General features: G+C 40.9%; 2 protein-coding genes across 5 annotated transcripts in view; both read right to left on the minus strand.

The window, feature by feature from the left end:
* Nucleotides 1–14,241, minus strand: part of LOC124122726 (synaptotagmin-1-like) — a 128,249-nt gene that overhangs the window by 52,635 nt on the left and 61,373 nt on the right. Inside the window, exon 1 of one of the 4 annotated variants that reach the window (XM_046485843.1) lies at nt 7,578–7,758. The exons of 2 other annotated variants lie outside the window; for them this stretch is intronic. The gene's annotated coding sequence lies outside the window, so the exon portion shown is untranslated. Of the gene's footprint in view, nt 1–7,577; nt 7,759–14,241 lie in introns of those variants that run through there. One more of the 4 variants, XM_046485842.2, reaches the window with a different exon arrangement.
* Nucleotides 12,540–14,126, minus strand: LOC125373276 (cell wall adhesin EAP1-like). The gene has a single exon (XM_048384275.1). The coding sequence runs from the start codon at nt 14,124–14,126 to the stop codon at nt 12,540–12,542; it is 1,587 nt and encodes a 528-aa protein (XP_048240232.1).

Genomic DNA, 14,241 nt, shown 5'->3' on the forward strand with positions numbered 1-14,241 from the left:
ATTATTCAGTTTTAAGAGATATCTTTCGATCTACATTTATACAATTGTGTGTTTTCTCAAAATGGCAAACTACAGTCAAACACCGTTGTGTCGAACTTTGATGTGTCAAACTTACAGCTGTCTCGAAGTAAAAGCTTGGTTCCTGCATATTCCATATTTTTTTATCATTTTTGGTTGTGTCTATCCTCAGATAATTCAAAGTATTTACGTAGGTACCTTCAACTTTGACACAAGGGTGTTTGAGTGTAATTACCTCTTCCACGGCAAAATGTTATGAATATCACAGTCCACATGACCTGCCAAATCAGAATATAATAACCAGCTCAGTACAGTGTATGGCCCTTCCTGTGCTGAATGTCACCACCATGTTGTGCATTGCAAAATACACCTACTGGTGATTTCAGCTGCTGTTTACTGCTTATTATGCTACTTATCAGCTGCTAACTGAATTGCATCAACTAATGTGGTCTATAGTGTAGTACTTTAATCCAACAAACCAACATCGTAAACTTCAGGCCATGTCAGATACACATAGTCAGTACATCATTGCTCAAAATACAAGTTATTTAAGGCTAAAACGATATTTTGATCCATTTTGTCTCATAAATTCTGGCACAATGGATATGTAATCAAGCAATGTGAGGGAGGTAGCAGCACAGGAATTAGTAAACAATGCATAAACACTCCTCATATCAATACTCATATTAAATACCAATAAATCTTGAAAACTGCTTTGAATTGACATGGAATAGATGCATATGCATTCAACAAGAGGTTATTGATTAGGAAGCATTTATATATTTGCTTGTCAGTAGGTGCTGAGGAAACATGAGGTGTTCATCATGAGACTTTTGGACAGTCATTAGGTCTGCATCTGTCACCAGATATAACATGCTGAGATAAGTGTGGCTGCCATTTGACCTAGATGCCACTTATCTCATCTGATGAAGTTCTGGTGAGAAGGTGAAAACAGCTGGGATTACACAGGAATATGTCAATGGACATCACTATAATCATTTATCCCATGTGTGACTTAGCTCTATTTACAGAACTTGGCACAGACTTTCTATCAAAGACCACAGAAAGGTTGTGTTTTGACATGCAAATACCCTTGAGATTTTTCAACTGTTTCTCCTAAGCATTAATCAAGATATGGCAATAGCAACCATGAATCAATACTTGTTGCCATGCAACAAAGTTAGTGACTGACGTCAATACTCGGCAATAACTGAATCTGACTGAGAGTTTGACAGTGCTGTCCATGTAGTGTAAATATGCCCACAAAGAAAAGCAATAGAGCCACACAAGCCACTTCATCAGAAATGTTTCAGCAATTTACCTTTATCAATATTCCAACAAAAGGCAAATGATTCCCAAGCTCCAGCAATCAGAATGAAATCAGATTGGAAATCATGATCTCCACTCATGATAAACAATGTGACCTCCTTGCCACTGCTATTGCTCATAGAGGAGATGAAGAACAGACAATGTTATGTGGTTATTCAGCCTTGAGTACATGTTCCTGATGTAATGTATCTGCATCACAACCCACACAGGGGAAATACAGTATCCACTGGTCATGTCTAAATGATGGCCTATGTTAACATGTACAGAGTCAACTCCTAGATTCATCTTTTCAATGTCCTTGGTGACAACTCACAGTACAAGTCAACTCAACTGTGACAACTCACAATCCAAGTCAACTCAACCGTGACACCACACGGTCAAAGTAAACTCAACTGTGACACCACACAGTCCAAGTCAACTCAACTGTGACTCCATACAATCCAAGTCAACTCAACCATGACACCACACAGTCCAAGTCAACTTAACACTGACATCTACAGTCCAAGTCAACTAAACTGTGACAACTCACAATCCAAGTCAACTCAACACTGACATCTACAGACCAAGTCAACTCAACTGTGACACCACACGGTCAAAGTCAACTCAACTGTGACACCACACAGTCAAAATCAACTCAACTGTGACTCCACACAGTCCAAGTCAACTCAACTGTGACACCACACAGTCCAAGTCAACTCACCACTGACATCTACAGTCCAAGTCAACTCAACACTGACATCTACAGTCTAAGTCAACTCAACTGTGACAACTCACAATCCAAGTCAACTCAACACTGACATCTACAGACCAAGTCAACTCAACTGTGACACCACACAGTCCAAGTCAACTCAACACTGACATCTACAGTCCAAGTCAACTCAACACTGACACCACAAAGTCCAAGTCAACTGAACTGTGACACCACACAGTCCAAGTCAACTCAACTGTGATACCACAAAGTCCAAGTCAACTCAACTGTGACACCACACAATCCAAGTCAACTCAAATGTGACACCACAAAGTCCAAGTCAACTCAACTGTGACACCACACAGTCCAAGTCAACTCAACTGTGACTCCACACAGTCCAAGTCAACTCAAATGTGACACCACAAAGTCCAAGTCAACTCAACTGTGACACCACACAGTCCAAGTCAACTCAACTGTGACACCACACAGTCCAAGTCAACTCAACTGTGACTCCACACAGTCCAAGTCAACTCAAATGTGACACCACAAAGTCCAAGTCAACTCAACTGTGACACCACACAGTCCAAGTCAACTCAACTGTGACTCCACACAGTCCAAGTCAACTCAACTGTGACTCCACACAGTCCAAGTCAACTCAAATGTGACACCACAAAGTCCAAGTCAACTCAACTGTCACACCACACAGTCCAACTCAACAGTAACAAATCTTTTGTGACACAGTGAAGTCAGTTTCGGAAGTATCACTCATCGGCTATGTCCAAACTAATGCATGACTTCAATGTTGTGAAATAGCAAACCAAACATGATGAGATGTGATAAAAAATCTTTTGATGTTTACATCTAGGCACACAAGAATGAAGGGCCATCTTTTTTCATTATATACCGGTACCTATCAAGGATATTGTCCATTGTTTCGGAAGGTACCTCTTTGGAGGTACTTTTTCCTAGTGAGACCTCATCCTGGGTATGAGGTTTTAATTTTTCCTCGTAAGACCTGATGAGTTGAGTAGCAGATGGAATTTGGACTTAGCATTTCAAATGTCCAATGTACTAAATTCGAAGACAAGAATTGAAACTTTTTCATTATGGATGACGGGAATCAAACTAACAACTTTCACATCAGCAGGTCAGGCACTCAAATGATTAGTCCTCAGAACTGGTTGCAGATAGTTGGTTCATTAGAATGTAACATGTTTGGTAAGGCTGTAACGATTCACTCACGTATTCCGTGAATCAAACCGTATCCCTTCATGAATTGAATTTGTTATTCGTGGTGACTAGAAGCGAATATTTACACACAAAAATTAAAAGAGAGTTTTTTTACTTAAAGTCCTCTGTTATTTATCAAAGCAAGATGCAAAATGGAATATATAAAAGTCATGCAGTAGTCTGTTATGTGGGTCATCTACACCTCCACCTCGGTCAAATGGCTGATTGTCCTTAACACTGATAAATTATTTGGACCCCAAAGGCAGCGTTGTTGCAAGCGATCACTGTATTTTTTTGCAACCATGGTTATGCAGTCATGTGTGATTACAAACCCTGTACCTAAAAATATGCATAAGAATTTATTATATGCATACATAGATTTCTTCAAAGACAACACTCTTATATATTTTATTTGACAGTAATGTAGTCATTGGTCATTGTCACCAGGTCACATTTGTGTAAACATGATAAAAGATAACCATTTGGTAAGGTACATCATACCTAGCAGCTTCAAAAACAAATCACTGAGCAACATCAGCAACCAAATTCCATCAAAACCTTCTTTAAGTTAACAGCAGTTTAAATGAGGCTGCTTACTAATGAATATGTCTGGCTTGGATATGTCAGGCTTAGAATGTCCATTGAATATAAGGTGTGTTGATCGGTTAATGAGTATAAACATCTATGCAAAGACTTTTTCTGTTGTTTGATTTGCAAAGATTTCAACAATTTCTTTTGGACTAACAACTTGTTTATTACAATTGAGGAAACATTTCTGTGTAGATTCTAACACCCTTATCAAGCAAGTGATAAAGCTAGCTGCTAAGAATCAACACTGAAACATCACCTCAACTGTAATTAAGAAGTTTTATGTCCATAAGATTTTGTCCTTGTTCATCACACCAACTTCTAAAGCCACTTAGAGAAGTTGCAAAGATTTGCAAAAATATGTATTCCTATTGACCACGTGGGGGTTCTGGCTTAGAACAGATCTCCAGCAACCTATGCTTGTCATAATATGAGTTGATTAAATGGATCTGTTGGGCAGTCTTGGTGATTTTGATAATTGCATGTCATTGTACCGTATGATTATTCACACGACACCACCAAGTTTCCACCCTTGTCGAACTAGGGTGGCTCCATCATAGCTCCACCAGTGGCTATTACGAGTTATGTCCCTTCCATGTCCCTCCTATTGAACAATCATATTAACTTGCATTTGGCAGCACCCAGTCAAGACGATCTGACTGATAATCAACATGATCAAGATCTAAATTAGGGAAGATAATTTATGGATGTGAACTTCTTTATTATGAGGAACACAACATTTCGGAGTATATGCTTACTCCTTCATCAGGTGAATGAATGCTATGAGGCACAGAGCATATATATATGTACCTGTAGGAACAACAATGTTGTGTTCCCCATAATATAGAAGTTGACATCCATAAATTCTCTTCCTTATGTGTATCACTTCTAAATGCCTTTCAAAGACTTGAAGATCTAAATTGTAATAAAACGGGTCTTACCACGCAAATATCAAATTACTCGAGCACCTTGAGATTAAAAACATGAAAAGATTTGGAAAATATCAGTCAAAGCCGAGTTGACAACACATGCTTTGCAAATCCTGCAATCAACCAATATCTGCATGACAGTTTTTGAATCTGATCTCGATATTGTTATGCATTTTGACTGGATTTATTGTCCACAGATTCATTAGTCCAGCCAAATTTTAACTCCGAAATTCCAACCTAGTTTGGTATGGGTGAAAACTGGACATTTATATTAAGTCTCTGGAAGATGTCATATTGCTGAACAATTGCTGAGTGTAGCATTAAACAACAACTGTGAGGGGTGGCTGGAACAAAATGCTTAGTTGCTACCAAGTTCATTATCTCACCAGCCTGCTCTTCTCACAGGGACAAAATGAGTTAAACATAAGATCATTCAAATCTTTCTGTGGCACTATACTCTAGCTAAGGTGGCCATGGCATGCCAGGGAGCAAGGGTTCCCATGAATACCAAGTATATCTTCTTGGAGCGTGGTTACACATGCAATGTACAAATAAGTTATACAAACAGACTATTACCGATCTAAGATTGAAATTGAAAAATGTTGAAATAAACTTACGTTAGTACAAGATTCTGTCCGTTCTATGCCTAAAATAAGCTGTTTTTCGTGTACCATTCATAGAAGTGAGATGGCATTGTGTGTATCCTGATCCAAGCAGTGGACGGTACAGCTCAGTCATCGCAAAGTAGAGCCTCACTCTCATATACATTATTACCCACAATCACTGCAGATGCCAATGTGAAGCATTTACCTTTATTGTGATATACACCAGTCAGAACAATTGAAGAAAATAAAGGGATAACGACAGACAGAGCCAAACTAAAGCTGGCCCACACATATAACACCTTGACATCCATCTGTCATCCCTTTGTGCAGCCCACTCATTAGCTGGTATTGTTGTCCATATGTCATACTCTCTCCATGGTACCATACAGCCTGAATCACAGAGATCACTGTCCACAACTAGTGTAGGTCACTTCAATTCAGAATTATTTTGTCTGTAATTCACATAACAGCCACTTCAAATTTTCCAAATTCTATTCCAACATTAAATCAGTTATCCATACAAATTATCAAAAGCAAAATTGGTCATATTTAAACATGAAAAGATGTGTGAAGTATCTTAAATAAAAGTAACATGGAAATCTGTCTGCAACCTGAACCCTATTTTATAGGCATATTTTACTGTTATGTCAATGTTGCATTTAAGTTTGAATAGCACATTAAGCTGAGCGATGTAACCAGCCATACACACAGAATCAATACACAGCTGACTGAGCTATATATAACCAGGTGTATATAGCATGTGTCAATATTGATCACAACTGGGATCAATATCTGTGACATCTACCTAATATACCTAATGTAAAGCAAAGCTGTGATTGTATGAACAGATATATTGCATCATGATCCTGGTACAACAATGAAAAACAACAGTGTCACTGTCTACTGATATACAACACTCAGTGGTCGCACTCACATGGCAAAAGGCTAATCAATCATTGGGCCACTGTTTGAGATATATACCAAATGAGAAAAAAATTCATTGCAATGTTATTTGTAAGAAGTACCCCTACATCTCTTACTCGTATCATTAACTGTTCAGAGTGTTCAGTGGTCCTTGGGTTGTAGTGATTTACACATTCCTGACCAGCAATTTTTACTCTTGCATATTCAATTTAAATGGTTGATCTACAGCAGATTGATAAACATATAGAGGTGTACCGATAAGTTTCTCTTTCACCCAAGGTTCACAAAGCAACCCCAAGGAACATGATACTTTCTTGACATAAGATTTTTGGTTAATGGAGTTAGAGGATTTAAGTATATTTAAAGCCATATGGTTTACATTACAAGGAATTGCAAGTTACAATGCATCAATGCATCGATGCATCATTCCCTATCTTTTGTCAGTAACGCAATATCAGAATGAATTGGAACACTGTCTAAAAACCAATCTGGGTAAAACACTGCTGAACCGTTACTCTGGTTTTCATTGAAATATTTTACTATAATTAGAAATTTGTTGTAATAAGACCAGGGTATTGGTTCAGCTATACAAATAAGTTGACAAATCTCACTTGTATTTGGTCTTATTATAACCTGAAATGATCCTAAGAACATGACAAGACACCAATAGCCCGATCAACACACTGCCTACAATCTATCCCCTGGCTGTCCCTTCCTCAAGTAGACTGAATAATATATGACCCTCACCATGCTTACTGCAGGTACAGGATGTCAGGAATGACTAATTATACTAACTATATGTGGCATAGCAATTTAACATCATTAAATCTGCTCCATAATTAATAGCCCGCTTTTCATTTACAGACAATAATTGGCATAACATTTAAAATGGTCAGCTTCAGTCAGTTGCACTGAGTATGAGGCTATTTCAGCTATTTAAGTACACATCATTCTAACCTTATTGTTAACAGCAGTGACATCTAAACACATGATGGTGACGTATGTCAAGACTCCTTGATTGCAAGTCTTGAGATGGTAGAATAAAGAACATCTAGTTTACATATTTCACATGAATTCCATCACACAGAAAACTACGTTGTTGTTTTGGTATGATAATCCAATTCCTTGAGAGGCAGAGAGTGCCAATATCTCTGCTTGAAACTGGCTACCAAAATCAATACCTTCCTATCCAAAATGGAGAACATCCATCACAGATCTCAAGAAGAAGAGAGAGTAATACTGCCCTGAAATGGACAAGCAACTCACCAGAACACACAGTGAAAGACCAAAGACCCTTTTCCCTGGTAGATGGGGAAGGGTTAGCTGGACACTAGAACTTGGATAGGAGGGTAGAATGAGAATTACACACACATAGACATGTTGATTCCAGTTCACTCCTTCCTCAACATGAATCCATTACAGATGCAGCAGTCTTCGCGATCAATACCGCACAGCATTGTGGGAGAGCCCGTCTCATTACCACTGCAGCTGCTAGGCTACGGAGCGAGAGTGAAGTTATTATGTTAATAATTGAGCGGTATCTCTCAAACACATGAAAGAACCTCAAATGTAGGACTGATGGGCACACAAATTGATAAGTCACTGGGAACACCAGCTCAAAAGTGTTTGGCTTTCTCAAGATATGAGTTTTACACTCAGTTAACATTCAAACATGGTGGTTAGTTTCAATCAATGATCAAAAACGATGTAAATTAGCAGCTACTAGCCTGGCCTAGCTGTATGTGTGACATATTATAAAGGAAACTGTTCTGGACTGCTACTAGCCTGGCCTAGCTGTATGTGTGACGTATTATAAAGGACACTGTTCCGGGCTGCTACTAGCCAGGCCTAGCTGTATGTGTGACATATTATAAAGGAAACTGTTCTGGACTGCTACTAGCCTGGCCTAGCTGTATGTGTGACATTTTATAAAGGAAACTGTTCCGGGCTGCTACTAGCCTGGCCTAGCTGTATGTGTGACATATAATAAGGAAACTGTTCCGGGCTGCTACTAGCCTGGCCTAGCTGTATGTGTGACATATTATAAAGGAAACTGTTCCGGACTGCTACTAGCCTGGCCTAGCTGTATGTGTGACATTTTATAAAGGAAACTGTTCCGGGCTGCTACTAGCCTGGCCTCGCTGTATGTGTGACATATAATAAGGAAACTGTTCTGGGCTGCTACTAGCCTGGCCTAGCTGTATGTGTGACATTTTATAAAGGAAAGTGTTCCGGGCTGCTACTAGCCTGGCCTAGATGTATGTGTGACATATTATACAGGAAACTGTTCCAGGCTGCTACTAGCCAGGGCTAGCTGTATGTGTGACATATTATAAAGGAAAGTGTTCCGGGCTGCTACTAGCCTGGCCTAGCTGTATGTGTGACATTTTATAAAGGAAACTGTTCCGGGCTGCTACTAGCCAGGCCTCGCTGTATGTGTGACATATAATAAGGAAACTGTTCCGGGCCGCTACTAGCCTGGCCTAGCTGTATGTGTGACATATTATAAAGGAAAGTGTTCCGGGCTGCTACTAGCCTGGCCTCGCTGTATGTGTGACATATAATAAGGAAACTGTTCCGGGCTGCTACTAGCCTGGCCTAGCTGTATGTGTGACATTTTATAAAGGAAAGTGTTCCGGGCTGCTACTAGCCTGGCCTAGATGTATGTGTGACATATTATACAGGAAACTGTTCCAGGCTGCTACTAGCCAGGGCTAGCTGTATGTGTGACATATTATAAAGGAAACTGTTCCGGGCTGCTACTAGCCTGGCCTAGCTGTATGTGTGACATTTTATAAAGGAAACTGTTCCGGGCTGCTACTAGCCAGGCCTCGCTGTATGTGTGACATATAATAAGGAAACTGTTCCGGGCCGCTACTAGCCTGGCCTAGCTGTATGTGTGACATATTATAAAGGAAACTGTTCCGGGCTGCTACTAGCCTGGCCTCGCTGTATGTGTGACATATAATAAGGAAACTGTTCCGGGCTGTTACTAGCCTGGCCTAGCTGTATGTGTGACATTTTATAAAGGAAACTGTTCCGGGCTGCTACTAGCCTGGCCTAGATGTATGTGTGACATATTATACAGGAAACTGTTCCAGGCTGCTACTAGCCAGGGCTAGCTGTATGTGTGACATATTATAAAGGAAACTGTTCTGGACTGCTACTAGCCTGGCCTAGCTGTATGTGTGACATTTTATAAAGGAAACTGTTCCAGGCTGCTACTAGCCTGGCCTAGCTGTATGTGTGACATATAATAAGGAAACTGTTCCGGGCTGCTAATAGCCTGGCCTAGCTGTATGTGTGACATTTTATAAAGGAAACTATTCCGGGCTGCTACTAGCCTGGCCTCGCTGTATGTGTGACGTATTATAAAGGAAACTGTTCCGGGCTGCTACTAGCCTGGCCTAGCTGTATGTGTGACATTTTATAAAGGAAACTGTTCCGGGCTGCTACTAGCCTGGCCTCGCTGTATGTGTGACATATAATAAGGAAACTGTTCCGGGCTGCTACTAGCCTGGCCTAGCTGTATGTGTGACATTTTATAAAGGAAACTGTTCCGGGCTGCTACTAGCCTGGCCTAGATGTATGTGTGACATATTATACAGGAAACTGTTCCAGGCTGCTACTAGCCAGGGCTAGCTGTATGTGTGACATATTATAAAGGAAACTGTTCTGGACTGCTACTAGCCTGGCCTAGCTGTATGTGTGACATTTTATAAAGGAAACTGTTCCGGGCTGCTACTAGCCTGGCCTAGCTGTATGTGTGACATATAATAAGGAAACTGTTCCGGGCTGCTAATAGCCTGGCCTAGCTGTATGTGTGACATTTTATTAAGGAAACTGTTCCGGGCTGCTACTAGCCTGGCCTCGCTGTATGTGTGATTTATTATAAAGGAAACTGTTCCGGGCTGCTACTAGCCTGGCCTAGCTGTATGTGTGACATATTAAAAAAGGAAACTGTTCCGGGCTGCTACTAGCCTGGCCTCAATGTATGTGTGACATTTTATAAAGGAAACTGTTCCGGGCTGCTACTAGCCTGGCCTCGCTGTATGTGTGACATATAATAAGGAAACTGTTCCGGGCTGCTACTAGCCTGGCCTAGCTGCATGTGTGACATTTTATAAAGGAAAGTGTTCCGGGCTGCTACTAGCCTGGCCTAGATGTATGTGTGACATATTATACAGGAAACTGTTCCAGGCTGCTACTAGCCAGGGCTAGCTGTATGTGTGACATATTATAAAGGAAACTGTTCTGGACTGCTACTAGCCTGGCCTAGCTGTATGTGTGACATTTTATAAAGGAAACTGTTCCAGGCTGCTACTAGCCTGGCCTCGCTGTATGTGTGACATATAATAAGGAAACTGTTCCGGGCTGCTACTAGCCTGGCCTAGCTGTATGTGTGACATTTTATAAAGGAAACTGTTCCGGGCTGCTACTAGCCTGGCCTCGCTGTATGTGTGACGTATTATAAAGGAAACTGTTCTGGGCTGCTACTAGCCTGGCCTAGCTGTATGTGTGACATATTATAAAGGAAACTGTTCCGGGCTGCTACTAGCCTGGCCTAGCTGTATGTGTGACATATAATAAGGAAACTGTTCCAGGCTTCTACTAGCCTGGCCTAGCTGTATGTGTGACATATTATAAAGGAAACTGTTCCGGGCTGCTACTAGCCTGGCCTAGCTGTATGTGTGACATATTATAAAGGAAACTGTTCCGGGCTGCTACTAGCCTGGCCTCAATGTATGTGTGACATATAATAAGGAAACTGTTCCAGGCTGCTACTAGCCTGGCCTCGCTGTATGTGTGACGTATTACAAAGGAAACTGTTCCAGGCTGCTACTAGCCTGGCCTCACTGTATGTGTGACGTATTATAAAGGAAACTGTTCCGGGCTGCTACTAGCCTGGCGTAGCTGTATGTGTGACATATTATAAAGGAAACTGTTCTGGACTGCTACTAGCCAGGCCTAGATGTATGTGTGACATATTATAAAGGAAACTGTTCCGGGCTGCTACTAGCCTGGCCTAGCTGTATGTGTGACATATTATAAAGGAAACTGTTCCGGGCTGCTACTAGCCTGGTCTCAATGTATGTGTGACATATAATAAGGAAACTGTTCCAGGCTGCTACTAGCCTGGCCTCACTGTATGTGTGACGTATTATAAAGGAAACTGTTCCGGGCTGCTACTAGCCTGGCCTCGCTGTATGTGTGACGTATTACAAAGGATACTGTTCCGCTAAAACATGTCAGGAGTTCATCCAATTCCTCGAATTGGCAAAGCACAAATTAACCTGAAGCAGGTGCATTAGACTGCTAAGGAAGAAGAAATATCAAGCTATTCAACTGAAACTTGAAATTGATATAATGCACAATGCCATCGGTGCTTCTCAACCTGCTTAAAATCTTAATGTCTACTTGTACACATCTGAACAGTTTGACTGTACTCGTATATAGGATATCATAACAAAAATAATTAAAATAAACTGTGATGTACGCTCATGTTGGCAATGTAATAAAACATGTATATATACATCTAATATATATACAAATAAACATCTGCAATTGATACAACGAACATTTATCCTTGTCCATATAACATAATACGTAAAACATGTCAAATGTATCAAGTGCCTCCCGCTACAAAAATTTGGGATCATACTAATGTTGACTTGTGAGTTTCCTATTTTGCAATGACCGTCAATTTCTTTTTTACGACACCTTCTACCCCAGCTCATTTCATGGTCAGGATGACCTTCCATATCTGTCTGTCCCTTTTATATTACTACAATCTGACACATCATTCACTGTCACACACATTTAATTGATTTAAAGAAGAAATAATAATTTTTTTAATTATTTTTTTTTGGGGGGGGAGAGGGTTGTTCAAACTAGCATGTAACCAAATAAAAAGTCGTGTACAATCAACCTGGGAAAGGGCCACCCGAAATAAATGTATTCCTAGATGAGTAAAATAGTGGAATGCAGAATTTAACTACTGTTGCATTTGGAATATTTGAGGATTTTTACTCTTTTTAAAAAAAAAGGAAATTAAAATAAAAAGTGTGGCGGACTTTGTGATGATGCGGGCAGTACCTGAGAACCAAGATTATTTTCTTTTTTAGCCTCAAATTATTATTTTTGTTATGTCTCCCGCTAGTAACATAGACCCTCAATAAAAAAATTATTACATATAAATTCCATGTCTGGATGGATGTCAGTGTTTGGTTAACCTGGATGGATGTCAGTATTTGGGGAACTTGGATGAATGTCATTATTCGGGGAACCTGGATGGATGTCAGTATTTGGGGAACCAGGGTGGATGTCAGTAGTTTTGGAACCTGGATGGATGTCAGTAGTTTTGGAACCTGGATTGATGTCAGTATTTTGGGAACATGGATGGATGTCAGTATTTGGGGAACCTGGATGGATGTCAGTAGTTTTGGAACCTGGATGGATGTCAGTAGTTTTGGAACCTGGATTGATGTCAGTATTTGGGGAACCTGGATGGATGTCAGTGTTTGGGGAACCTGTATTGATGTCAGCATTAGGGGAACTTTGATGGATGTCAGTAGTTTTGGAACCTGGATGGATGTCAGTAGTTTTGGAACCTGGATTGATGTCAGTATTTGGGGAACCTGGATGGATGTCAGTGTTTGGGGAACCTGTATTGATGTCAGCATTGGGGGAACCTGGATGGATGACAGTAGTTTTGGAACCTGGATGGATGTCAGTATGTTTGAAACCTGTATGGATGTCAGCATTAGGGGAACTTGGATGGATGTCAGTAGTTTTGGAACCTGTGTGGATGTCACCATTGGGGGAAAATGGATTGATGTCAGCATTGGGGGAACATGGATGGATGTCAGTAGTTTTGGAACCTGGATGGATGTCAGTAGTTTTGGAACCTGGATGGATGTCAGTATGTTTGAAACCTGTATGGATGTCAGCATTAGGGGAACTTGGATGGATGTCAGTAGTTTTGGAACCTGTATGGATGTCAGCATTGGGGGAACCTGGATTGATGTCAGCATTAGGGGAACTTGGATGGATGTCAGTAGTTTTGGAACCTGTATGGATCTCAGTAGTTTTGGAACCTGGATGGATGTCAGTATTTGGGGAATCTGGATGGATGTCAGTAGTTTTGGAACCAGGTTGGATGTCAGTGTTTGGGGAATCTGGATGGATGTCAGCATTGGGGGAACCTGGATGGATGTCAGTAGTTTTGGAACCTGGATGGATGTCAGTATGTTTGAAACCTGTATGGATGTCAGCATTAGGGGAACTTGGATGGATGTCAGTAGTTTTGGAACCTGTATGGATGTCAGCATTGGGGGAACCTGGATTGATGTCAGCATTAGGGGAACTTGGATGGATGTCAGTAGTTTTGGAACCTGTATGGATGTCAGTAGTTTTGGAACCTGGATGGATGTCAGTATTTGGGGAATCTGGATGGATGTCAGTAGTTTTGGAACCAGGTTGGATGTCAGTGTTTGGGGAATCTGGATGGATGTCAGCATTGGGGGAACCTGGATGGATGTCAGTAGTTTTGGAACCTGGATGGATGTCAGTATGTTTGAAACCTGTATGGATGTCAGCATTAGGGGAACTTGGATGGATGTCAGTAGTTTTGGAACCTGTATGGATGTCAGCATTGGGGGAACCTGGATCGATGTCAGCATTAGGGGAACTTGGATGGATGTCAGTAGTTTTGGAACCTGTATGGATGTCAGCATCGGGGGAACATGGACGGATGTCAGCATTGGGGGAACCTGGATGGATGTCTGTTTTGGGAACCTGGATGGATGTCAGCATTGGGGGAACTTGGATGGATGTCAGTGTTTGGGGAACTTGGATGGATGTCAGTGTTTGGGGAACTTGGATGGATGTAAGTAGTTTTGGAACCTGTATGGATGTCAGCATCAGGGGA

This window comes from Haliotis rufescens, unplaced genomic scaffold (genome assembly GCF_023055435.1).
Source record: "Haliotis rufescens isolate VD_foot unplaced genomic scaffold, xgHalRufe1.0.p SCAF_5, whole genome shotgun sequence".
Taxonomy (NCBI): Eukaryota; Metazoa; Mollusca; class Gastropoda; order Lepetellida; family Haliotidae; genus Haliotis; species Haliotis rufescens.

Excerpts from the sequence above, each read along its gene's own strand:
- LOC125373276 (XM_048384275.1), bottom strand. The coding sequence starts at position 14,126 with ATGCTGACATCCATCCAGGTTCCCAAAACAGACATCCATCCAGGTTCC.